We start from the raw sequence: 27131 nt of genomic DNA, 5'->3' as shown, positions 1-27131 counted from the left end.
CACACCCCAAAACTCAGCCCCAAGTCACCGAGCAGGGACCGGGTTGCTGGGGTGTGGAAGCTCTTTATCATCTTCAAATTGCACAGTTGTCACTGGGGCAGCAAAGTCGTCACCGTGGGTCACATCCATGTCAGCTGAGGCCCAGGGTCTCCTGCAGGAGATGGAGTGTTTTGTCTACTCAGCTCCATCCTCTGGCAGCTGAAGCCAGATTCGTCCTGCCCTGCCCTGCCCTGCCCATGGGGGCTGAGGTGTGCAGGTCCCCAAAGTTATCTCCATCCTCCAATCCCAAGATATGTCCCACTCCCCTGCCCTGAGGGCCTGATGTACTCACTGATGCACTGATGTCCTGACAGGTTGTTCCTGACAGGTTGCGGGTCTGCTTGGTTCCTCAGGTCAGAAACGCAAGGGTCATCCCTGCCCTGGGGTCTTCCCCCACTCCCCTCCTACTGAGTCGGCCACCTAGACATGTCTTGAATCCACCTCCTTCTCACCATCCACATGGCCACCCCTGCATCTCTCTGCTGGGCCACGGTCCCACACTCATCTCCCCACTCCCAGCCTTGCCCTCCAGTCCATCCTCTCTAAAGCCCAGTGATCTTCCCTAAACACAAATGTCAGCAAGGCTCTCCCCTTGCAAAATCCTTCATTACCCTCAGGATGAGGTCCAGATTCCCACCGACTTCTCAGCCTCAACGTTTTTTTTTTTTTTCGCGGTACGCGGGCCTCTCACTGTTGTGGCCTCTCCCATTGCGGAGCACAGGCTCCGGACGCGCAGGCTCAGTGACCATGGCTGACGGGCCCAGCCGCTCCGCGGCATGTGGGATCTTCCCGGACCGCGGCACGAACCCGCGTCCCCTGCATCGGCAGGCGGGCTCTCAACCACTGCGCCACCAGGGAAGCCCTCTCAGCCTCAACTTTTGTGCTCAGCCCTGCCACCTACCATGTCACTTTTTTCCAGCCACATCGATGTTTTCTCAGTTCCTTGAAAATGCCAGGCTCTCACTGACACTACTCAAGCCTTTGCACAGCCTGTCCCCTGCTTCCCATCTAGAACACTCTCTCTGCTCCCCACACCCCACACCCTACCCTCCTTCAGATCACAGCTTAAACTCTCACTTCCTTCCTTCAGCTCCAATTTCCCTTTGTGTCCTCATAAGTCACTGACTTTCCCACTACGTTCTCTTTCCATTGCATTGTGATGGCTGGTTTATTACTGTGAACTCCTTGAAAACAGGATCTCTCTTTTTTTTTTTTAACATCTTTATTGGAGTATAATTGCTTTACATTGTTGTGTTAGTTTCTGCTGTATAATAAAGTGAATCAGCTATATGTGTACATATATCCCCGTATCCCCTCCCTCTTTCATCTCCCTCCCACCCTCCCTATCCCACCCCTCTAGGTGGTCACAAAGCACCGAGCTGATCTCCCTGTGTTACGGGGCTTCCTTCAGCTTGTACCTCCAGGACTAGCACCCAGTAAGTACTCTATAAGATATGTTTATTGAATGGATGAAGAGGTGGATGGTTGGATGGATGGGTGAATGGATGGACGAATGAGGGATGGATGGATGAATGTGTGGCTGGGTGAGTGGATGCATGGATGGGTGAATTGACGCATGGATGTGTGGATGGATGGGTGGACACTTACACATTTCTGAAGTACAGCTTGGGCCCAGCTTCCATTCTATCCTAGTGGTTCCTTCACCTCAGAACAAGTGACTTTCTTTTTTTTTGGCTGTATTGGGTCTCTGTCACTGCGTGTGGGCTTTTTTCTCTAGTTGCAGTGAGCTGGGGCTACTCTTCGTTGCAGTGCGCGGGCTTCTCATTGCGGTGTGTGGGCTTCTCATTGCGGTGGCTTCTCTTGTTGCGGAGCACGGGCTCTAGGCACATGGGCTCAGTAGTTGTGGCTCACGGGCTCTAGAGTGCAGGCTCAGCAGTTGTGGCGCACGGGCTTAGTTGCTCTGCGGCATGTGGGATCTTCCTGGACCAGGGCTCGAACCTGTGTCCCCTGCATTGGCAGGCGGATTCTTAACCACTGCACCACCAGGGAAGTCCCAAGGACAAGTGATTTTTGATCTAGTGTGTCCCACCAGTTCATGAGATACACCTGAATCCTTCTGTCATGGATGAGGTGGAGGAACCCAACCAAGGCACTCTTTGATTCTGTTTCCATCTAGTTCACAGCTTCCTTGTGGGTTGTGGCCATTTCCTGCCTCTTGCCAAACCTAAATTTCTTCAACTGTGGCTTTGATCTCATCCCTTCTTCATCCCAGAAGGGCCTTCTTCCTTCCATTACGCTGCCACGTCCTGGCTTCTCACAGTCTCCTGCCCCATGGTCCCCTTCCCCTCTGCTCACGACGTGATCCCATTTCTCTGCTTCCATAAAACCTCTCCTTGCCCCCAACTCCCCTCTCTCCTAAACCCCAGCACACTGTCCTCCTATTTCCCCCTTTTATTCAGCACCAAACTTCTCCTATGTGTGGTCTACACCTCCCACTACCAATTTCCTCTCGACCCACGTGTGATTTAATTCTTAGACTGTGGCTTCTGGCACTGACACTCTGCGGAAGCGACTCTCTCTGGGCCTCTCAACATCCCCCCCTTCCATGGCCACTCCTTGAACTTCCCATCCCCTCACAGAGGGCAGTGTGGGGCAGTGGTTACCAGCAGGTGCTCTGGAAGCATTGTCTACAGCCCCAGTCCTTCATCTGTCTGTCCCTGGTTGTGTGACCCAAGAACAAGACTATGAACCTCACTGTCCCCATTTGTAAAAAGGGGACGGTTGGTAGACTCTCCCTCACGGTATTACTGGGAAAATGAACTGAGATGATGTATGTAAAGTTCTTCGTCCCCAGCTGGTCTGATGAGTCTCCTTGTCGTCACCGAGAACCCACTTCCCTTCTTGACATTCCTCCCCATGGGATTTGACACATGGTTCCTGCCTGGGCTCTCTGTGGGCTCCTCTCAGTAACACCCCTGAGCTCTCACCACAGGTTGGGCGAGGTTCTTAGCAGTTATGTTTATGGGGAAGGGGACGCATGGATTAATGGACGGGTTTGCTTTGTCCTCACAACAGCCCTAGGAGGTAAGAGCTATTATTATCTACATTCTACAGATGAGGAAACTGGGGGCCAACCACGGTGGTTAAGAAACTGGTCCATTTCAGAAAGAGAAAAATAAATACCGTATGCTAACAAATATATATATAGAATCTAAAAAAAAAAAAATCGTTCTGAAGAACCTAGGGGCCGGACAGGAATAAAGACGCAGACATAGAGAATAGACTTGAGGACACGGAGGGGCAGGGAAGGGTAAGCTGGGATGAAGTGAGAGAGTGGAATGGACGTATGTACACTACCAAATGTAAAATAGATAGCTAGTGGGAAGCAGCCACATAGCACAGGGAGATCAGCTCGGTGCTTTCTGACCACCTAGAGGGGTGGGATAGGGAGGGTGGGAGGGAGATGCAAGAGGGAGGAGATATGGGGATATATGTGTATGTATAGCTGATTCACTTTGTTGTACAGCAGAAACTAACACACCATTGTAAAGAAATTATACTCCAATAAAGATGTTTAAAAAATTAATTAATTTTAAAAAAAAAGAAAAAGAAACTGTTCCAAGGGCACAGAGCTAGCCTGTGGCAGAAGCATGCCCGGGGCTCTGTCCTAGGGTGTGTTTTCACCTGAAGCAACCCTTTCTCCCTCCCTGATGTCTCCACTCAGGCCTTTGATCTTGGGATGGATGCTTCCTCAATCTCTGTCCCCAGCCTCTGCCAGCAACAGATCAAACACACACCCCTGGACTCCACCCCATCCTCTGGCTTCCTCTTGCCTGCACTGTCAGATGCCTTAGCTCTCTCTGCCTTGCGGTCTAGACGGCTCTGTGCAGGTCTGTCACCCACACTGGACTGAGCTCCAGAGAGGAAGAAAGCTGTCCCCTCACGTTTCACTCAGCCTCAAGGACCAGAAAGGCAGAACCAAGTTCCCTTTTTACCAACTTCCCTTTTTTCTGTTCAAGCCAATATCATTCCCTACCTCCCCATCTGCCTCACTGGTCTGAAACTTTGCCCTCGACTCATTCCTCGCCTCCAGCCCCCACACTGCATCAGGCACAGACTCTGCTCAGCGATGTCGTCAGGCAACGCTCAGCTTTCTCACTTCCTCTTCATTCCCACTGGCTCCACACGAATCCTTCATACCCAGACTGTATCAACAATTTCCAATCCTATTTCCTCCTCTCTGGTCCTCTAGACGCCACCCACCTGCATGCTTATGTCTGATAGGTCTTTCTCAAGGGCTACTGCCCCCCCGCTCAAGAACCATTGGTGGCTCCCTGCTTCCTTCTGCCTCCACTAGAAACTCTTCAGGCCAGTCTTTAAGCCCTACTGTCAATCTGGTCCATCCCTCCCTAGTCAGTGTCATCTCAGGGATCCCCAGGGTTCACCTTATATTCTGTGCCTGGGTTTGCGTCTCCTGTCCTCTGCTTTTCTAGATTACCCACCCACTTCTCCGCAAACCAATTTCTACCCATTTCTCATATCTGGCATGCCATGACGGATTAAGCAAGGGGGTCACTGTGGAGCCAAGGGGCTGGGAACAGACTCACAGTCAGGTAACCCGGGTTTGAATTCAGCTCTGCCATCAGCAAGTTGGGGGATTTCAAGCAAGTCATTTCCCTCTGAGCCTAGGTTCCACATCTATAAAGTGAAAATAATAATAGTAACTGCATTAGAAGGTTTGAGTTCGCGTCAACTGCCTTAGCGCCTATCTCTGGCAAATAATACGTGTTCCTGACTTTAAATATCATCTCTATGCCAATGACTCCCAAATTCCTCCCGCCAACTCCAGACTTGTGTGTCAGCTGCCTACTCAACGTGTCAAACAGATGTCGCAAACCGCCAAGTCCAAAACTGAATTCCCCATTCCCGTTCACTCCCACACCTGCTCCTCCTCTGTGCTTTGCCAGCCCCTTCCGTCCGGTTACTTGGCCAGAAACCTGGCTGCCATCCTTTACGCCTCTTTCTCTCACCCCCCACTTCCCATCTGTCCGGTGATCGCCTGGCTCTGACTCCAGAATCCATCCAGAGCCTGTCATCTCTCCCCTGGATTCCTACACTGCCTCCTGCCGTCTCCCCACCTCCATCCTTGCTCCCTACAATCTACTGTCAGCACAGCTGCGACAGGGAACGTGAGTGTCCTCTGATCAGAGCATCCCCATGGCTTTCCGTCGCACTCAGAGGAGACACCAAGGACCCCACAGCAGCTACAAGGCCTCGTGTGCTCTGCACCCATCCCTACCCTGCTAACGTTGGCATGTTCTTTCCCTGGATACCTGCGTGCTTTGTTCCTTCACCTCCTTCAAATTTTACTTAAATGTCACTTTTCAGTGAGGTCTACCCTATTTAAAACTGCAACCCACCCCCACCTCTTCCTCTGCTCTATTTTTTCTTTTTCTTTTTGCTGTAATACTTACCACCCTCAAACATACTATACCACTGACTTACTTATTCTGCCTGCTGTTCATTGCCTGTCTCCTACCCGTATCCCCTTACCCCCATCCCCACTGGAATGTAAGTTCCACGGGACAAAGGCCTTTCAGTCTTTGTCTGAAGCATACCCCCTGGCACACAGTGGGCCATATTCTACATACTGGTAGAATTCAGTGAGTGGACCAATAATGGCTGACATTGTTCCGGGGGCAGAGTACAGGAGCACTTCTCATGGAGTCTCACTCTTACCGGTGATGGACTTGTCTCAATCTCTCTCGTGCCTGGGCTTTAGCACTGCATCTGGGCTCCCGCTCCAGCCCTGTAAAACAGTTCCTTTTATTCACGCTAGAGTCCAACTCTCTCTTTCCGGGGAGCATGTGTCCCAGTTTCCAAGTTATTTCACAGGCAGGTCTTTGGTCTCTTGACATCACTGAGACAATTCCAGGCTGTGCTGCCGAGTGACCGGTTCAAGCCACTTAGCCCTCGGGGAGCAATGACGGATCTTTGGTTCGGATGTCAGAAGTCTGCAGCCAGCCTGGCGGGGTGGGGGTCCTTCTTATCTAATCTGACCCTCGTGCTCCCAAGAAAGGTTTGTTCAGCACCAGGGTCAGCGCTCAGAGCCCAGCGTCCTGGAAGGAGAACACGGCACCCTTGCTAAGGAGCCTGCCTGGTGGATCTGGCCTCTTTGAAAGTCTAGGGCTTTCCCCGCATTCCTGTCCAATCTCAGCCACTGCAGACAAGCCAACAGAGACAAGAGCAGCGGCGTTGGGCCATCTGACACGTGGCACAGTCCTACGTGGATCATGGCTCCCCCAGTGAGGGCTGAGGGTGCAGAGGGGGTGTGGCCACTTCTGAGCAGGGTCCAGACCCGGGAAGTATGAGCCCGCAGAGGAGGCTAAGGCGCTGTTCCCTTTCCAGAGAGAAGCCGGCGCCTCAGCCGCCCTCCGGGCCCAGCCAGGTGGGTTGTGCTTGTCCTACCACACGCGGGGCTTCCCCCTCAACCCCACTTGCTTGAGGATCTCCCTCCTTCCTGCCTTGCCTCCGTCCCATCAACTCTCCAGACTCATGGGTTTTTTTTGTTGTTTTTTTTAGATGAAACTAAAACTATCTAATCTAACTCCAAAAATAATTTGGTATTTTTATTGGGATCACATTGAATGTATAGATGTCTTTAGGGAGCTGGGTATCTGTACCATCTACTCCTTGAAGTTTTTCTTAGCCTGTCCGACCTCTCTTCCCCCAGTCACCTCCTGTGGGGTACAGGCTGGGGAGCAGGGTGACAGGCTGTCTCCGATGTCTGAGGTTGGGCTCATTAAGGACGTGCTCTCAGGGGAGATGGGGAGGAGTGTGGGAATGAGGGCAGGGAAGGGATGGAAGCCCAGATAAGGTGTGATGTCAGGCACGGTCCCCCAGGGAGTTTCTGCCTGGCCCCGCAGGGGCTTTAAAGTGAGAATTAGAAGTAAAAGCAGCCGAAGGGAGTGGGGCTCTGGGCGGGACACCAGCACCATTAACCATAGCCATGAACCCACCACCAGGTAAGAGTCAATATTACTGCTCACGGCGGCCCTGTGTGCCTCTCCTAATCCATCCCTCTATGCATTAGAGAAAACTGAACTGGGCATCCATTAGTCCCACGCATTTCTTCATATTTTACTAATAGGTGTATGTCCCTAAACAATATATAGCACTGTTCATGCATGTTTTTATGCTTCATATTAACACTGTCATATTGTATCTGTACTTTCACATTTTGCAGTGTTGAACTTGAGAGTCATGTGTGTTGACAGGTATCAATGTATTTCTTTCTTTTTATATTGTATGCTCTTCCATACAATAACTATACTACAATTTACAAAAAGGAGAGTGGGGTCTCTGGAGCTGGACTGCCTGCTGGCTTGGTCAAGGTAAGTTCCCTTAATCGGTCTGTGCCTCAGCACTTCCATCTAGAAAATGGGGCTCCTATTAGTAGGACATCATCTGAAACCTGAGGAAGGGATTTAAATGAGAAAATTTGGGGGCTTCCCTGGTGGCGCAGTGGTTGAAAGTCCGCCTGCCGATGCAGGGGACGCGGGTTCGTGCCCCGGTCCGGGAAGATCCCACATGCCGCGGAGCATCTGGGCCCGTGAGCCATGGCCGCTGAGCCTGCGCGTCCGGAGCCTGTGCTCCGCAACGGGAGAGGCCGCGGCGGTCGGAGGCCCACGTATCGCAAAAAAAAAAATAAAAAAATAAAAAGAATCCACCTGCCAATGCAGGGGACACGGGTTTGAGCCCTGGTCCGGGAAGATCCCACATGCTGCGGAGCATCTAATCCCGTGCGCCACGACTACTGAGCCCGCGCGCCTAGAGCCTGTGCTCCGCAACGAAGAGAAGCCTCCGCTCGCCACAACTAGAAAAAGACTGTGCGCAGCAACGAAGACCCAGTGCAGCCAAAAATAAATAAATAAAATAAATAAATGAGAAAATTCATTCGAAGGCACACAGTGGTGTGTGACAGGGACAGTGAGCCTCCCGAGGAGGAGGAGGCTAGTGTCCTATTCATCGGTGTCTCTGGCCGTAAATGAACGACTTCTCCTCCTCCCCCTGCTCCCCTTCCCACCCAGGGGCCCCTCCGCTTCTGCTCCTGACACCCTGGAAAGAGGACCCGGGCCTACGTACCTGGCCTCTCAGTGTTCACGCCGACAGGACTTCAGCTCCATCATGTTGATGGCAGTCATGATGATATATAAAAACGAGGAAGCAGGCTGCACAGGGACAGTGAGAACCAGGGCTGGGGAGGAGAAGGGAAGACCCAAGAAAGTGGCCAGGCCAGGCAGAGGCGCCCACACTGAGACCCTTGAGATCCCAGGATGCTAGGTTCTCCCTCCACCTGCTCGCCCCTCTGTGCGTTTGGGTGACAATCAGAGCCTTGACCCAGTCCAGGCTTCCCAGGGGTCCTTGCTGGGCCTGAGGAGCAATTTCTTGACCAGGACGAGATGGCGGAGGGTCAGAGAGTTTCCAGGGTGACTTGAACACATTTCCACAGAAGGCCACTTTCAGTCTCTGACATCCCTTTGAGGCAGTTAAATATTTTCACCAGGAAATGCCTTGAAATGCCCCTCCCCGCCATGGATGGGCGGGCTTTGAATAAATCAGAAAGGGGTGTGGCACAGGCACCAGGTCAGAGAGGGCCAATGGACACAGACAGCCGTGGGCCCTGGCCCTTCCCCTCTTTCTCTTCTTCCAGGACCTGTAGGGGTCACTGAGGCACAAAGGGAACACAACACACATGCCTGCTCTCACGGGTCTTACGGAAGCACCATGAAACAAGCTGGGTCACATGAGGGATACAATGGGCGCAGGTGAGGTGAGTACCCGTGGCAGGGAGCCTTCATTAAGCTAAGTCAGGGAAGGCCTCCTGGAGGAAGTGACATCTAAGCTGAGACCAAAGGGTGAGTAGGAGTTGGCAAGGGCAACAGTGAAGGGGGAAGTTATTCCAGGAAGAGAGAACAGCCAGTGCAATGGCTCAGAGGTATGAGAGAGAAGAATGACTTGAGGATGTAAAAAAAAACAAAACAAAATGTGTGCCAAAGGTGATGTGGGGGAGTAGAGTGAGAACGGGGGAACCCGCATCAGGGGAAATGAGCCTGGAGCCAGCGGGCCAGTTGAAATCCTCTAGGAAAACGAAGACACGGAACATGCACTTGTCAGTCCCTAGAACTCTGCTCGATTTCTGTGCCAACAGGCCTAGGTTACACTGCTTGGGCTTCTGGGCTTAGGAGGTACGTGAAAGACTGATTAATGTAGATCATCTGGCAAACAGCCGGTGCTCAATCATTTTAATATTCTTCTCTCTGTTTCCTTCCTTGTCTGCTGCGGTGATCACCAGCGTATCTGAGTCATTAGGACTCCCGAGTATCAGTGTATCTCAAAGCAACTACAAAACCCTTCTCCTTTCCAGCTCCACTCAGTGAGAACCCCAGATAAATCCATTAGCAGCTGGTGGGCTAAGGATGAACTTCATCCCGTCTGCCAAGAGAGCAAGTGAAGACAGGTGAGCTCGATAACGGAAAGCTTGTTTACCCCAGTTAAGGGAATGGTTCGAGCCTTTTAACAGCGTCATGCACATTACTGACAAGCCATTCCTACTTAGACCAAGTAATATATTTCTTCTTCCTGATTGCTGCATCAATCAGGATAGGCTAGGTTATGTTGCAATGACAAATAGCCTCAAACTCTCAGTGGTTTAAAACCACAAAGCTTTGTTTCTTCCACATAGATCTGCTGGGGCTCTTTCTCTGGCTGGAGGTTCTAAGTCATCCTCACTGTGGGACCCAGGGTAACGCACCTGTCATCTTCTGGAATATTGCCAAGTTCTGGACCCAAGGAACTAAAAGTTCTGAAGGCTCTCTCACTGATAATTAAATGTTTGAATCTGGTTTGACAAACCTTTCTCCCACTGCCAGTTCAGAACTGGTCATGTGGCATCTCACCAACGCCAAGGCGGCAAGAAGAGCAGCGCTCTTGAATGCCTAGGGGCAGTAAGCCAGAACGACTCAGAGAGACTGATGCTGAAACGAACTTCCCATTCTGTCCAAGTCTAAGATTCAGGCGTCTTGCTAGTCTGCTTCTGATTACTTGGGGTTCATGAGTTTTGACCTTGCCAAGTTCAAAAGCAATTTAGAGGGAAAAAGTTACACCAATTTGAACAGCATCTATCAGCTTAGGGAAAAAATTATGCAGATTACAAATGATTTTTATCTGCTTGCTGACACTATAACATGTCTTCATCTTTACCGAAAACCAGGAAGACTGCTTTTCTTTACACACATCTTATAATGCTATAGTCTTGTTTGGGTAACCAATAGCAAAAGTGAATAGAAATAGGATGTTTCGAACCCTTTGGAAATATCTATCGCCTGATCATAGATTCTAATTTACCGAGAGCTCACTACAGGCACGTCATTTTTCTAAGTGTTCAGCAAGGATTATCTTATGACATCTTCCCCTACGAGGAGAGTTGTTATTATTCCTATTCTACAGAGGAGAAAAATCAAAGCCCGGAAAGGTTAAGCAACTTGCCTAAAGTCATACAGCCAAAGATCACCATGTTACATTACACTCCTGTATGGATAAAAAACAAGAGGCTCATTATAAATAATTCTGTTCTGTCGTCTGGGGGCAACAGATCCCTTGAAGGTAAGAGGGGGCATCTCTTCCAAAACATTCCCTGCTTTGGAATTCTCCTAGGTTCAGAGGCATCAACATCACCAGCTGATCTGGTGAGATTAATGAGATCCTGCGTGGGTCTGGCCGCTGAAGTTTGCAGTCATCTGGGGAAAGCCAGCCTAGCCCTAGATCTCTACTTTAATCCCAGTAGCGGAAACATTATTTATCCAGGAAAGCACATGACTGAGAAGAAGTAAATGGGGCCCGGGGTGGTCTCCTGAGCTATTAGTCGCACAGGGGCACACATACACACACACACACACACACACATACACACACACACTCAGATGCCTATTATTCAGCCTCGTGCTGGAAATTCCCAGCCATTTGTGTCTGTGTTTTTCTGTCTGGCCTCACCCTTTTGGGGAATGTACAGAGAACAAAGGAGAGCGAAAGGGGAATAACAACAAAGGGCAGAGGGTGAGAAGAATGCAGGTAGCTACCACCCAAAGGACTCTGCAAACCTGGGAGGGGTGGGGGTGGGCTGGCCTGGTGCAGAGGGCTCTAAAACTTTGGCTAGGAGCCAGATCCCCTAATCTGGAAGGCAGGGTAGTGGGGGAGGGGGAGAGGAGGGGAGGAAGGGGAAGGGGCCACTGCTTGAAGATTCCCAGCTCTCCCACCCCTGCAGTCTGAATTCAGCAGGGCTGAAGTGGGGCTCGGGAGTCTGTACTTTTGACAATCTGTGGCTCACGCTTTCAGAAATAGTGATTAAGATTGAAGTCCTGGAGAAAAACTTCAGGTCCTATTCCAGCTTTGCTGCTTACAAGCTGTGTGACCTTGGGCAAGTCTTGTTCGCTTTGAAAGCCTTACCCTCGTCATTTGTAAGGTGGGAGCCCTTGTACGTAAAGAACCTAGTATATTGCCTGGCACATGGTAAACATTAAATAAACAATGGCTATTTTAATAATAATAATATTTTTATTATTATATCTCAGAGCCCTGATTGCTCTATCCAAGATTTCAGAGGCCTCCAAGTCTCTATGAAACTCTGCACTAATTGCAAAGAATCGCTTCAGCTAAAGTTTAGCTCTGTAACTGAAAGAGAAAATAAAACACAAACACCCAGCATCCCTAGGGAGGTGCTCTGGACTGAGGGGGAATAAAATTTCCCCACTCTCCATCCTCTTCTGGCATATGAAGAGTTCCTTATCTGAGAATGTGATGAAAAGACGGGGACAAGCATTTTCATTTCAAAGCCTCCGTTGGTGTCTCATGTTGCTGAAAGGGTGGTATTCGGGGAGAGGCTGTGGGGCTGTGACTTTGCCTCCAAGCTCCTTCCTGGGGGTGGGAATGGGCAGAAGCAGGAGGGACTGGACTTGGGGTGGAACGGGAGAGCTACTGCACACTGCTAAGGGCAGTACTAGAATTTGCAGCGTCTTCCCTGGCGGTCCAGTGGTTAAGACTCCGCTTCCATTGCAGGGGGCGTGGATTTGATCTCTGGCTGGGGAATCCTGCATGCCGCGCAGGCTGCAGCCAAGAAAAAAATAAATAAATAGAACGTGCTGCTGGCGCAGAGGCAGCGATCTCAGATTCTTGCAGGAACCTCAAACGCAAATGTCTATGGGGCTTGGCAGGTAGGAAAATGAGGCAAGCAATGTGTAAGAAAAATTATGTGCCCATCATATTCTGTCTTTCCTTGTCCTACTTTTGATGAAGACTTGGGCTCAGAGAAAAATATCCTTAGTATAAGAAAAACAAGAGAACGGTGATGATAAATGGCCACTGACATGGCCACAGGGTCCAGACCACCAAGAGGTGGAAAGGATGGTAGAAAACTGGGGGTTCTCAGCCTGGCCTGCCCCCTCTCAAGGGGCAGCCACTGCTCAGGCCCTGCCCACTGTCATCCTGGGGGTTAAACCACCCAGTGGGACCAGACCTTCTGAATCACCTGAGAGAACATAGAAAAGTGAGCTGGTGTGTGTAATTTCCTGATTTTTATTTATTTATTTATTTAGTTTGCGGTACGCGGGCCTCTCACTGTTGTGGCCTCTCCCGTTGCGGAGCACAGACTCCGGACGCGCAGGCTCAGCAGCCATGGCTCACGGGCCCAGCCGCTCCGCGGCATGTGGGATCTTCCTGGACCGGGGCACGAACCCGAGTCCCCTGCATCGGCAGGCGGACTCACAACCACTGCGCCACCAGGGAAACCCAATTTCCTGATTTTTAAATGTTGCCTCTAATTTTTAAAAATACCATGTAGACATCGAATCTAAGATGGCTTTGATTGCAAAACATTCTGATATTTAATAAACTACTAATAAAGAACAAAAGACCTGTCAATTAAACTGTGATGTCACTGACTGTAGGACAAATCCCAATTCCAAAGATGTCACAATGTGAAAAAAAATGTGCCTCTAAGAATCCATGAAATACTGTATAATAATAAGCTGGGCTTGGCCTTTGGCACCTTGTACAGTTTCCAACCTACACAACTGTACAGAGCAGCTCTTATGATGCCACCTCGGGCACTGGGGGCTTATACTTGGGTCATATCAATGAACACCCGAGTCCCTTGAGGAGTAATCCCTCTTTGATCTTTATCTGGACCAGCAATGAGTCAAGGCAGTAAAGAGGAAAATGTGGCCCAGTGTGTTCCTGTGAGTCACTAGATCACTAATGGTGATACCAAGGCCCCCAAGATGGTGGCTTAGTAGACATGGGCCAGGGGTGGGGTGGTGGTTCATAAGGGATTATGATTCCTTTCAGGGATGGGAGCCACCAGAAGTCTCACACCTGATTTTATACATGGCCCAATGTCACATACCTGGGCAGAGCAGAGCCAGGCCAGAGACTCAACCCTCCCCAGCCCCATTCCCAGTGCCCCCTTCTCCTGCTGACTGTAAAGATCCTGCCCCTCTGCCCCACGGGTCCCCAGTACTTCTCCAGAGAGTCTTTTGTTTGTTTGTTTCTTTGTTTTGGCCACACAGCTTGGCATGCGGAAACTCAGCTCCCGGACCAGGGATTGACCCATGCCCCCTGCAGTGGAAGCGTGGAGTCTTAACCACTGGACCACCAGGGAAGTCCCGCTTTCCCAGAGAGTCTTGGCCTCTCCTTTGTTCCATCCTCCGGAGGCTCTGGTCCTGAGCCTGCCCTAGGAAATCAACTTTATTTGATTCACAAGACTTTTCAATTTTATTAGTAAAATACAAAATGGCACAGACATTGGTGATAGTGTTGGAAAAGCAAAAGGATCAATCAACTCCTTCTGAAGTCCTCCCCAAATTGTCTTTGTACCTGTCCTGCTTGGCGGAGCTCACAAAATCCGTGGAAGGGGGACACGCTGTCCCCAGCTGCTTTCTCACAGAGGGGAGCCCCTTCACGGGTGCCCGTCCCTTGAAGGCTCCCAGGCCAGAGAAGCCCCCAAAAGTGCATTCAGATCCGCTGTCTTCCTCTCTGAGCTGTCAGAGTGCCGCCAACCGGAGCCAGGCCCAAACATCCTGTGCCATGACCTGCAGGGGAGTGCAGGAGAGCCAGGCCGGCAGGGAACACGGCTTCCCTCTCTGTGGACCGGAGCCCTGGGTGCTTCCTCTCAGCATCTGTCTACAAAGGAGCATGTCACCTGTACCTGGGGGAAGCCTAGCCCATGGGACACCCCTCTGGTGGAGGGCAAAGAACACCATCAGAGACAATCGGAGGGAGGTGGGGAGCTGCCGCCAGGGACCTGAGAGACCTGCAGGTCCGGCTCTGACTGCGGGGTGCTGGCCGGCCCGGTGAGCCTTCGGCCCCATCCAGGCCTGCCCCGAGTCTTCAGTGCCAAAAAGAGAACCTCTGACTTCATGCCCACAGCTTCCCTCCCCTGCTGGTCCCTCCCCACAAGACAGAGTCCCTTTCAGAAGTAAACACGGGAACCTCAGCTTTCCCTGGTGGATTCTGATCTCATGGAAATTCCTGGCCCTGCCTGCGGGGCGGATGAAGGTGAGGGGAGAAGAAATCAGAGTGCAGAGGACAGTGTTTTCAGGGCGTGAGAGGTGGAAGAGGACCCAGGCAGCAGGAAAGAAAGAGAAAATGCCTGACTCGGGTCCCTAACGAAGAAGCGAAGGAGCTGCAGCCGCTCCCTGGCTCCTTTCTCGGAGCCTGCAGGCCTCCCCTCCTCCTTCAGCCTGTCACTCGTCTCAAAGCCAGCGGGGCCGGAGGGGGGGCCTTCAAAGTTGGTCTCTGCGCCTCAAGTACCCCAGCCTAGCCCCCGCCAGGGGGCCCACACTGCTGACAACGGGGCAGGACCTCCAGGTCCCAGCGTCCATGGAAGTGCCGGTCTCATCGATTGGCAGAGACCATTTCTTCTGATGAAGGTTGAGAGGCTGCACCCAGGGTCTGCAGAAAGGGGTCTCTGGATCAACTAGTGATGCCTGCCAGGGCTACAGGCTATTGCCACATATTTGCTGTCCCTCTCCCCTTTCACAGGTGGGAAACCAGAGGTATGAATGCCTTGATGGATTGCTGGTGGGCCTGGGACTAGACGCCCCCGACCTTCATGCTCGTAGTCAATGCTCCTTCACAGCACAGACGGGGCAAGGCAGCGGGTGGGAATCAAAACCACTGGATAACTTCATTTCCCATTCCCATGATGCCTACCTGAGGGCAGATCCTTCGCCGGGATCAGTCCCAGGAAACACCACACTAGCCTCATGCAAGAAAAGACAGGCCCCCGGCTGGGGCATGGGGTCTATACAGGGGTCAGGGGAGCTAGCACCGCAGGTGGCCGGGGTGACTGGCAACCACAGCGGGACCGAGAGACACGATGAGGTCTGAGGGAGTGGGGAGAAGGGGCCTGGCCTAAGCCTCGTTGGTAAGAAGGGATGGCTGTGGTACCCGCAGGGGTATGGGTCAGAGGGGCCGGGAGTTCAATAAATAATTGTTCACTGGGGCTGGCATGGTATCTGAGGGACCCTCTAACCAGCCAACAGCGGAGGGGAGTTCTCTGACTTGGGACATTGGAGTGAGTTGTGGAGGCCACCCCCTCGGTCCGCAGTAGGTCAAGGATGGTCAAGGGTGGCCTCCAGGAGCTGGGGGTGGTTCCGCCCAGAGGATCCCACCTCCTCGCTCCAGTCATTCCAGCTTGGGCCAGACTCCTGGGTGAGGGTGAGTGTGAGGATGGGGGACCCCAGGCAGCTGAATTGAACAACTGGATGCAGGCAGGTGGGCAGCTCATACTGGCACCAGGACGTACGAGTTACTGCCACAGCTCCGGGGGACGTAGCGAAGCCCCTCCACCATGTCTCCTGCCATCTTGCGGGGGCAGCCCTGAAGGCTCTGGTAGGCAAACATGGCCACCCCCAGGCAGAAGAGGAGACCGAGGAAGGCCAACAGCCCCACTGCCTGCCTTCGGGTGGCTGCCTGGGAGTCGGGGATGGGAGTGACGAGGACACCCAGCCTCTGGGGATCCACGGTGGCGTGAATGGGCTCCTTGGCCTTGGGGGTCCAGCTGCCAGAGGCCAGTGGATCCGTGCTGGGGACCCCTTCAGAGGATACAGGGACCACGAAGACATCGGACACGCTGCCGAGCCCCATGACAGCATCCGTGTGAGCTGAAGTGGGACCCAATTCTTTGGACCCTAGAGAGTTCTCTGGCGTGGGGTCCTGTCCCTTGATCCACCCAGGTTGGCCTTCGGACCCAGTGTTGTTCTCTGGGACTGTGTGCGAAATAGTGAGGGCCTGGGTGGAGGGGGCCTGGGTGGAGGGGGCCTGGGTGGGGAGGGTCTGGGTGGAGGGGGTCTGGGTGGAGGGGGTCTGGGTGGAGGGGGCCTGGGTGGAGGGGGTCTGGGTGGCGGGGGCCTGGGTGGAGGGGGCCTCAGAGGCTTTCCCGTCAGCCTCGAGGTCTGCCCCAGGTTGGTAGGCGGTAGAACTCTGCCAAGACGTGGTGGTGGTGACGGCAGGCTTGTTGAAAAGCTCAGTTGTCTCGGGCCCTCCATCCGGAGTCTTTGAAGTGGAGGGGGACCTGGTCCCCCTGGAATCAGCCACTACTGGTGGCAGCTCTGGGGAAGTCCCGAAGGCCCTCTGTGTCTCCCGGCTACTGCTTTCGCTTGTGAATTTGGTCTCTGAGGCCTCAGACCAGTCCATCCCCCTGGTGGCTGGGCTGGTCCTGGGCTCACCCACGCCGATTTGCTTCTCGAATGTGCCGCCATTCGGAGCCCGAGCAGCAGCCTTGCGGTCTAGGTGCTCCATGGCTTTCTGGACCCATTTCTCCTGCGGGTCAGCACAGAATAACTTTTCCTTCATGGTCTTCAGGCTGCAAGGAAGGAAGACGAGGGACCCAGTGATGCCCAGATGCCATGCGGAGTAGGGGTATCATGCACATGCACTGCAGGTGAGCAGACCCGGCTAGAAATCCTGCCCCCACCACTTACTAGCTGTGAGCTGTGAGTTCTTAGCTGGGGCAGCTCAGCTTATGGAACTTCCGTGTTCTCACCTGAGAACCGGAAAGAGAGTCCTACCTTCCGCGGGGTGACCAACCATCCCAGAAAAACTGGGACTGAGGGCGTTCTCAAGATGCGGGTCTTTTTGTGAAAATTCCAGCAAACTGGGACAAGTGGGTCACCCTACTTCTGTGTTATTGTAGAAGATGAAAATGATGTAAAGCCCCTGGTTCAGAGTAGGAGATCAGCAAAATAATAACAATGTTAATAATAATGTCATTAACATGAAGGTGGGGGCTGTGGGCTGCAAGTTTTCTGATTGGGAGAAGATGTCACCGGTGTTCTCTGGCAAGCTTGGTGGTGGGGCCTCCTCACTCTGGAAAGGACTCGATGTCATAACGTCCTCTTCCTCCTCTCCCTCGGTCGCAGGCTGCCCTCCGGACCTCTACCCTCTTCTCCTAGTGTGTATCCTCAGACTGAAAGGGCCCCTAGGGAGCTCCGACCCTATATATGGTGGCCCTGCTGGGACCCTGAGCGCCATCCAAATCTTGAACTTCCTTTGAAGCTGCGTGTGGCCGGTTTACTACCGAGACCACAGCTCAGAGCTGGCGGGGACCCTTGCTCCACGCCATGACCTGTGCTAGGCATTTTGCCTGGTTTAACTTCACACCCATCCTGTAAGATGGCTACCACGTGCACCCCCATTTTACAGATGAGAAAACCAAGGCTCAGAGAGGTAATGTAAATGTGCCTGGCTCCAGTATGCTAGGAAGCCAGAGAGGTCCAGAAAGCAAGCGTGACCCTGTAGGCCCCACAGGTGCAGTGCTGCCCTAGTGCCATCATTCCCTCTCTGGAGCGTCCCACTTCCCCTTCACCTACAAAATAGAAACATATACGTGGGGGAGTCTGGGGGAAGCCAGTCTTGACAGGTGAGCAGAGAGGTCAGGCAGTAGCACACATGCTCCTCTTAGTAACAATCAGTGGGAGGAAGTACAACTTCCTTTAGCTGAGACCCTACTTCAAAGGCCCACTGGCCATTTCCTGTTGCCAGGACTCAGGGTCTGGTTGAGTCTGGCTGAGGCCGCTTTAAGACCCAAAGGTCAGTCCTGGGGAAAGGCCTCAGGGCTGGGCGATTGGCAGTACCCAAGAAGGACCCCAGAGGAGCAAGCAGCCACGATGGCCAGGGATCCCAACAGCCAGAGGGGAAGCTGGCTTGGCTTGACCCCTCCCCAAAGTCTCAGAGGGATTCTATTTCCCCATCTGTCCAATGGTGATAATAACCTTGGCCTCTCCTATTGCCAGCAGCTTCTGGGCACCCTGCCAAGCACTTTAGTTTCATTATCTCTTTTCAGCTTCCCCAAACTACCCATTTTACAGATAAGGAAACTAAAGCGCAGAGGGTAGGCAACATGACCAGGGCCACCCAGTCTGTAAGTGGTGAAGCCAGGATTTGCACCAGATCTGTTGGCGGCTGGAGCCTGCACATTCAGAGCACCGTGTTTTCATCCCCCATGAAATCCAGCAGGTTCGAGGGCTGCATAAACACCCTTTGGCCCAGAAGGAATCATCACCCTGGGTGGCATCTCCAGGCCACGGCCGTTCAGGAAGCCACAGCTCATCTTTGCCCTGTGGCACAGATAGTAAGATTGGCGAGGAGGCTAGCAGGTCAGGAGCAAGAGAAGAGCCCAGCTTTGGGTGACAGGATGTGGACACGGATTAGCGGAGGCCAGGGAACCACCCCCGGGGCCTGAAAGGAACTCAGAGGCCAAGAGAGCAGTACCTACATGATGGCACGTTTGCCGCATGATTCTTGATTTCGTTGGTAGTGAACTAGACGAGCCACGGGGATCTCCGAGGTCATTTTGCCGCACGTGATGTTACACTTCTTCACACCGTGGTGCTGTCCTGAGCCCACAGAGGCCCCCAGTCAGCAGGACTGTCCATGGGCATCTGGCTTCCCAGCCCCACGCCAGCTTGTCCCCGCCGCGCACCCCCCAAACCAGAACCGATGCCCCACACCCTTGACCTCAGCCCCCTGTCCCGGGCCACATCTCTCTATGCCTCAGTTTCCCCACCTGTAAAATAGAGACAGCAATAGAACCTACCTCAGAGGGTTGCTGTAAGGTGATGAAAATGAATTCTTACTTATAAAGCTCTTATTGCCTGGCACATTGTGTTTAATTTTAAAAATGAAATCGCTATAGTTGGTTCACCCAGGGGAGAGGAGTGTGAGACTGACAAGGATCTGCCTGAGGTCACACAGCCAGCAAGTGATGGAACAGGCTCTCCTGCCGGGCCTGGCTCCCGGCCCTTCTGGGCCCAGGGCGCTGCCCTTCCCCCCACCATGCTTTTACTCCAGTAAAGTCACCTGCTCAACTATCGCCCCCTCCCAACCATATCCCATCCGTCCCTCTCAGCCTGATCCGTATTCATGGATTTCCGCAACCTCTGGGACACACCCAGACCTCGGTCCATCCACAGCCCACGTGTATACCCTATGACACACGCGTACACTCATAGCAACAAACACAATGACACATATATGCCCCCCACCCCCCAAAAAAACACATAAAGGCATACATGCAACCAGGCACACATAGCGGATAATAAAATTTGTTAAATATATAAGTACAACCACCTTCTAAGGAGTGTGCTGAGTAGGTGATCCTTTGTTCTGCCATTAAGAGCCAGGATGATTTTGGAAGCACTTTCTTGGGAGGAACGCAATGGGCCATTTGGATTCCCAGGGCAAGCTGGGAGCAGGCGTAAGGAGGAGGAATGGAGACGCGTTGTACATGGAGTGGGGACAGAGTGAGATGGGCGGGGGCCTGCAGATGGCTGCGTCCCACGTGGAGCCAGACAGAAACCCCAGGACAGAATGACGGTGACCCAACAGATAGCTGAGAACCCAGACATTTTATATAAACATTTGAAGTGGTTTGCATTGCATTTCCACCTTCCCCTAAAATCTCCAGCAAAATTTACTCTGTTTGCTGTAAGCTCTAGAGGGGTATGCAAAAAATGAGGAAGAACCTGAGTGTCAGATCTGGGTCAAGGTCATATGCCGCGAAGCATGACCTTAGAGGGTTTTGCAAAAATCTAGAGGCCAGGACTTCCAGGGCAGTGGAGCTGAGGGAACAAACTAATTTAGCTCTGCAGAGCTAGGGAGGCCCCAGGTGACCCCCCGGGGTTCCACCAAAACACACACAGCTCACACACAAATACTTATGTGTGTGGACACGCAAACCAAACACGCTCCGCCTTCCCAAATACAGGCGTGCACACACACCTTCTAGAATCTGCCACCCCTTCTCTCATCATTTCCCCTGCCTCGGCCCACCCTGCTTTGTGGGAAAGAGGGTGCAGGGCTTGCAGGGTGAGGCTGGGCCATCAGGGGGCAGCAGTAGTAGCCCCGAGGTGGGCGGCGGGCTCCCTGCCGCTGGTCCCTGAGTCACCGGTAGCCCTTTCTCTCTGAGGAAACAGGATGTGAAAGGCGCTTTATCACCCTCCTTCTCCCACAGTGGGACCTCAGAATGACTCAGCTGCAGCCCCCCCAGGTCCTGTTGAGTAGAGCCAGGAGCCGGCCTGGTGACTTCCAGAGGAATTCCCAGAAAAATGGTGCCCGCGGATGGCCTGGACCCGGGAGAGGCTGTCCAGCGGACAGGAGGGATAAGCTCGGGCAGGTCAATTTGCTCTTCTGACTTGCTTCCACTGCCCACCTCCAGGGCTTAAAGAGCCACGGAGGCGGCCTGTCCTAACGTCTCCGCCCTCTGCCGTGGTGCCTGAATGGCCCCGGCCAGGCTCTGCTCTTGGTTCCGCTTGAGAAGGTTGTGTAACTAACTGGGGGGTCTTTTCTTCTCAGAGCTGAAATTTTCTTTTCTGTAACTGGAGATAATGCCTCCACCAGCCAGTCATCTATTACCTGTCATATGAGTGTCAGGAGGACAGGGACCTTGTACGTCCTGGTGTCACAGTGTTTCCCAGCATCCAGCATAAAGTAGATATAAATATTCATCGAAGGAAATAATGTCTCAATCTACTTATCCCTTCACATACCTCCCCATCCATCTATCCATCCATCCATTTATCTGCCACCCCCTTGTCAATCCCCTACGCATTCCCTGCCACCCACCTGTCTACCTCCCATCCATCTCCACTCACCCTGGTCCATCAGTCTATCTGTGCCCCACTCACCCACGTATCAGCTGTCCATCCCCTACGCATCCTCTGCCCCCTTCATCTCCCCACCCCTCCATCTCTCACCAGCCCACTCACACATCTTTCATTATCCATCCATTCATCCATCCACTTCCTGATTCAGGCAACACTTGTCTGAATTACTTTTGAGTATCTGCAAAGACCCAGACCCTCTTGTCCTTAACCCTGAGCTCCTTCTCCCGAAGGTGCTGGTGCTGAGCTTGAAGAGAGCACCTCAATCCCAATAAATGCTATCAGATCACCATGTTTATGCAGTCGATCAACAAATGCCGACCTGGCTCTTGCCAGGCCCTGTGAGGAGTAGAGGGAAGAACAAGGCCCATCTCTGCCCTCAGAAGTCTCCCAGCCTGATGGACAGCTAAGACATAACCACAAAGTATCAGAGCTTTTCTTAGTAGAACACCTACTGTGTTTTGGACCTTATGCTCAGCACACACACATCTGCTCTCATTAATTCTTGCAAAGGGATGATTTTTATCCCCATTCTAAAGATGCAGAAGCTGAGAATCAGAGAGGTTTAATGACTTGCCCAAAGCCACACAGCTGCTTAGTGGCAGATCTGGTTTTCCTCCCAGCCCCTAGACATCCACTGTTCTGGGCTGCCTTAAACACCAGGTAAAAACACCGTGTTCCAGAACAGACCCCAAATGTGCCAGGCTTTACAGGAGGGAGAGACCACTTCCAGCTGCAAGTGATCAGGAGACGTTTCTTAGAGGAGGTGTACATTAGGCTGGACCTCAAGGACTGTTTGGAGGATTACAGGCAGGAAAAGATGGGAATGTTCTGGGTATTTGGGTGGTAGAGAAGGCTTGAGCCATTGCTCAGCTGTGTGTCCTGGACGAGTGATTGAGGTTCTCTGAGCCTCCATTCCCTCACCTGTAAAATGGACATGATAACACCTGCTTTGCAGGATAGTTATGAGAATGAAGCTTTAAAAATACCTGGACCCTTAGAGCAGGGTTTTCTCAACAGCAGACACCACTGACATCTTGGACCACATAATTCTTTGTTATGGAGGCTGTTCTGTGTAGGACATTTGGCATCATCCCTGGCCTCTATGTACTAGGTGCCCGAGCACCCCCCAACCAAAATGTAACAACCAAAACTGTGTCCAGAAATTGCAAAATGTCCCCTTGGAGGCCGAATCCCGCACTGAGGAGTGCTGCCCTGGAGACACCCATGCGTCCCCGCCCAGCTCCCTGAATGCCCCCTTCTTCCCTGACCCACTACTTAAAACCTCAACACCTTCCCCACCACCCCCGACTCCCTGCTTTTTTAAATCACAGCGCTTTTTTCCTTCTAACAGACCAAATCTGTTTATTTTGAGGACTGTCTGTCTTCTCCAGTCGATGCTCAGCACGCCGAGGGCTGGGATCTCTGGCAGTTGTATTCACTGATGTGACCCCAGCACCTAGCATTGTGCCTGACACGTAGTAGGTGCTCGGCCAGTGATGAATCAACAAAACGCACAAGGAAGCACTTTGTGACATATGAGATCCTAACCAACGGAGACACAGAGGAATTTTAACTTAAGTTCGACTTGGGCCTGGACCTGACCTGGATTTATCCTCCCCTGCCTTCCCCCCACCCACACCCTAACCAGGGGGGCAGACGACAGCAGCTTAATTCAGATATTTTTTTCTCTCTTTCTTGCTGGAGCTTGAGTGGGAGTGAATGCGTCAGTGCTTGGGGAGAAAAATTCTCTGCTCTGACTTCTATCTGCAGGTTTGTTATATAAAGCAGAGGAGCCTCTTGCCTGACACAGCCCTGCAAACCCACATTCGGGAACTGACGCCGCCACCCTGCCCCAGCCAGGGCAGTAGCCACGAAGTCCCCAGCCCCCTTCCGGGCCTCTCTGGCTTGTGGACCACTCCCTAGTCCTGCAGGGGTTCCCAGGGGCTCTCTCAGAGGCACAAATGTCAGTGTGGCTAAGGACTTCCAAGATGAGCCCGGCCAAGTGCCCAGTCTTAAAGGAGGAGAAACTGAGGCTCAGAAAGGTTGAAATATGTGAGTACGTCCCAGCAAAACCAGTGACCAAGATGAGGGCAGGAACTTGATGATTCTGAAGCCTCGGGCTGCTGGACAGAGCATCCAGAGTGCCCCCAGGATCCCCTCTCCATCCTAACATAGAAGGCCTCCACCCCCAGCTTCGTATAAGTAATCCCTCCTCCTCCCACTTTCAAAGCGTCCTCATAGACATTAGAGCCTCACCACGTGGAGGCAATAGCTATATTTAAACGTGCAGCAGCTGGGACCAAAGAAGGTAAGACCCCACTCAGGGTCAGGGCTATGGCAAAGCAACCTCCATCGGAGTCCACGTCTTCCAGTACCCACTATCCCCAAACCCCTCGGAGCTCAGTGTTCTAGCCCAGGAAGCAGGAGGGCCAGCGGCACGAGGCCCGCACCACACCACCCACCTGCTCTCTGCCCCACTGGTGGGTTTTCCCCAAATAGAGGGACTCGGGGGACAGTTTGCTGCACGGAGGTGCTCTGGAAGCTGGAGACCGGTTCTCATTTTCCTAGCCTGGCTGTGTGCCCTAAGGCAGCCTCCCACCCTCTCTGAGCCCCAACCTGCCGGATGGCCCGGGTATTCCCTGAGGATGGGGCTGACTCAAACGGTTCTTGAAGGCAGTGTGATGCACAGATGTGGTGAGCATGCATCCACACTCTCTCCTGCACCCGGTCTTACCCTCTCCTGCCCTACTTGCTGGCTGTGCATCCTCAGGCCAGTTTCTAAACCTCTTTGGGCCTCCATCTTACTCATGTCGGGTGGGATGGATACATCATGGCTTATCAGGTCCCAGGCTCCAGAAAGCAAGTGACTGGAGGTGCAAACATTTCTAAGCTATGCTGGTAGGAGAAAGGCAGTATCATGGGGGAGACACAGGCAGAGGGACTGGGGGCTACAGGCCAGAGGAACAGTGATGAGCCGAATTCATGAGCTGCAATGACCTTGACCTCCACTGGTCCTGGGCCCCCTACTCCTGGGAAGGACTTGAAATCAGGGCAGGAGAAAGTCCCAGCTGTGGCTTAGCCCAGGGCCAAGCTGAGACTCAGGAGTCAGGGCTGAGGGTTACAAATTAACCCTGTGCAGGGAGACCGGCCCACAGTCTGCCAGGGCTCCCACCCCAGCGCCCACCAAGAGCATCCTCGGGCTTCCCACAGCCCCACCTCCTGGCACCCCTCCACACCCGGCATCTTGTGCTGCCCCCACCACCTCTCTGTGCTGCCATGCTGTCGCCACCTTGCTCACTGGGCCAGGCAGGGACAGTCTCCGGAGATGGTAAATCTTTCCAGCCGGAGGGGCAGCCCTGAGTCCGGGACCACCAGCAGGGAGATGCCCAGCCCCCTCCGGCATGTCAGTCAGGAAGGGGCTGCCACGGATCTCAGCCTTACCCGGGCAGGGTCCGGGGGCTCTCATGGAGGCCTGAGGGGCAGAAGTGGGGCTGGGGGCTCCCCAACCCCGCTTATGCCTGAGTCCACCACACTCACCAGCCAGCAGCACGATCAGAGGGCAGAGGGCAGTCAAACGGAGCAGCCACGAGAGAGGTGGAAGAGCCATGGTCGAGGGGGTCCGGGGGTGCCGGGGCAGGCGGTGGGGGCCCTCGTCGGGGCTCGGTGCTGTCCCCTCGCTGCCTGAGCTCTGCCGCGGTTTATAACCGGGCTCCACTGCCTCTGCCTCGCTCGCCCCCGCAGGCAGCAGGCAGGCGGTGGGAGGGGAGAGGAAGGGAGCGTGTTCAGCGACTGAATTCCTTAGCATGTTGCCAAGGAGCTGAGTCGGCTCCCAGGCTCCGGGTGAGGGCTCCTGGTGGGGGCAATGGGCTGGCTTCTCATACGGGACCCGCCTGCGAGGCCCCTGCGAGGCTGGACGACGCCTGCTAGGGTTCAAAGGGCTTCCCCTCCTCCCATCTGCCAGGACCACCTTCCTGCTGGGAGCTGGCACACGTCCTAGGGTCTGACCTGGGGTCCTAGCTCCTAAGTGGGCAGTAAACCAAAGGACAGAAGACTAGACAATGCTGGCTGCGGGCAAGCCAGGAGGACACAGGGCCCGTCAGTCTGGGTCTGGCGAAGTCTCCTTTGTTCTGGGAGGTAGCTCTCCCGCGCCAAGAAGGACCTCCGGCCCTTACCTTTTAAAGCCCCGACACCTGGGGGACCTTGTTCATCGAAGTGTCCTCCGAGCCCAGCATGCAGCCTGGCACACAGTAGGGGCTCCGTACAGCAAATGCCTGCCGAAAGAATGATCCAGCCCAACCTCATAGGGACAAATGGGCAAACTGAAGCCCAGAGAGGGGGCAGAATCATGCCAGGTCATAGAGGTCATCAGAGCAGAGAACCCACCTCCCGCTGTCACAGAGAAGAGTAGACGTGAGCGGGGCGTGGGCAGTTCAGGCAGGACACAGGCAAGAGCCCCGGCCTCCCTGCTTCCAGCCCCGCTACCTGTCGTTTCCTCATTTGCACCCACTCCCATAGCTGGCTCTGGCCCCCTGTGAGCCCACGGGAAAAACACAGCTGCCAGCCCCACCCCTGGTAACTCAGGGCCTCTCGGTTGGTCCTTAACTCAATAGCATGCTTGAAAAAGTCCGGCCCCTCACGGGGGCTCCATCTGTACAAGGAGGGAGTTGGGCTTATCCACTGAGGAGGGAGCTGTGCAGCTCTGACTTTCTGGGTTCTCTCTTTGTTAGAGGTGGTGACAACAGGACCAGGCATGATCGGCCATCAGCTCCCACCAAACTGGTATAAGGGCTTGCTGGTATAAATGGGTGCAGCACAGCTGCTTTCATGGCTGCTTTCCCTGCAGGCAGTGGCAGTAATGCCCAAGACTCTGGAAGAGTCTAACAGGAGCCTAGCCCAGTCTGGGACAGGAGTTAACTGTGAACCCACTCCCGTCTAGGCAAGTCTGGGCTGCCAGCCAGAGCAAAACCAGTTTGTGAGGCACTGTTGCAGGCTACGGAGCCAGTTGGTCTAGGCTGGGCTGGGTGGAGGGGTCACAGCTCCCAAGGCCAGGGTACCTGTCTCTCACCCAAGCACAGTAAAGCTGCCTACGGTGTGGAGCTAAGAGCCTGGACCCTCCTTGACAGGGAGGAACACCCCTGGCACTCGCCAATGTCCGCTCAGGCTCGGAGAATCTGTCGCAGCCCATGCAGATACGAAGCTAGTAACCTTCACATCCCTCGGTGTATAGCTGTTGAGGCCCAGAGGCGGACAAGAAGGGAAATAAACTGAGGTCCGAGGCTTTCTGTTCTGCCCAAGTAGGAGCAGATGAAGAAAAGGGGGAGGAGAAAGAGGAGGGGGAGGGCCAGGGATAGGGGACAAGTGGGAGGAGGAAGGGGGAGAAATAGGGAGGAGGGAAGGGGGAGAGGGGAGAGGCGAGAGGCAAGTCCTGGGAAGCCCCACACTTCATAAAGGACAAGACCCGGGTTGGGCCAGGTATTTGGGGGTAAAGACCCTTGTTCCCTTGGCCCCAGACTATGCTCCAAAGAAGGATTTAGAAAGCAAGGGCTTTGGAATCAGATGATCCTGGCTCTGCCACTATCTCTGCGTGATCTTGGGCGGCTTCCCTGCCTCTCTGAGCTCACACTTACTCTGAGATAGGTACTGTTTTAAGTGCTTTGTATGACTCATTCAGGAAATCATGACAACAAACCCAGGTGTAAGCAAAATACCATTATCGTGGTCCATTTTATGGATGGGGAAACTGAGGCATGCAGAAGTTAAGGAATTTTCTGAGGATCACCAGCCAGGAAGTGGGGGAGCTGGATTTGCCCCAGCCAGCTGGCTCTGGAGTCTGAGCTCCTGATCACCAGACTACACCACCTCCCTCCATCCCCACTTCGTGGAATGCTGTGAGAATTGAGTTTGTGCCCT

At 53.3% G+C, this 27131-nt stretch overlaps 1 protein-coding gene across 1 annotated transcript; it reads right to left on the bottom strand.

Annotated features, from left to right (window-relative positions):
• Nucleotides 1-13787: 13787 nt before the first annotated feature.
• On the bottom strand, nt 13788-25476 carry CX3CL1 (C-X3-C motif chemokine ligand 1). The gene is made up of 3 exons (XM_060130753.1): nt 24759-25476; nt 18833-18953; nt 13788-16921 (listed from the first exon to the last, which is right to left on the bottom strand). The coding sequence occupies exons 1-3, from the start codon at nt 25024-25026 to the stop codon at nt 15841-15843; spliced, it is 1470 nt and encodes a 489-aa protein (XP_059986736.1). The 5' UTR covers nt 25027-25476; the 3' UTR covers nt 13788-15840.
• Nucleotides 25477-27131: the final 1655 nt, after the last annotated feature.

This window comes from Lagenorhynchus albirostris, chromosome 19, assembly GCF_949774975.1.
Source record: "Lagenorhynchus albirostris chromosome 19, mLagAlb1.1, whole genome shotgun sequence".
NCBI lineage: Eukaryota > Metazoa > Chordata > Mammalia > Artiodactyla > Delphinidae > Lagenorhynchus > Lagenorhynchus albirostris.
This window is presented reverse-complemented; position numbering and strand designations above follow the sequence as displayed.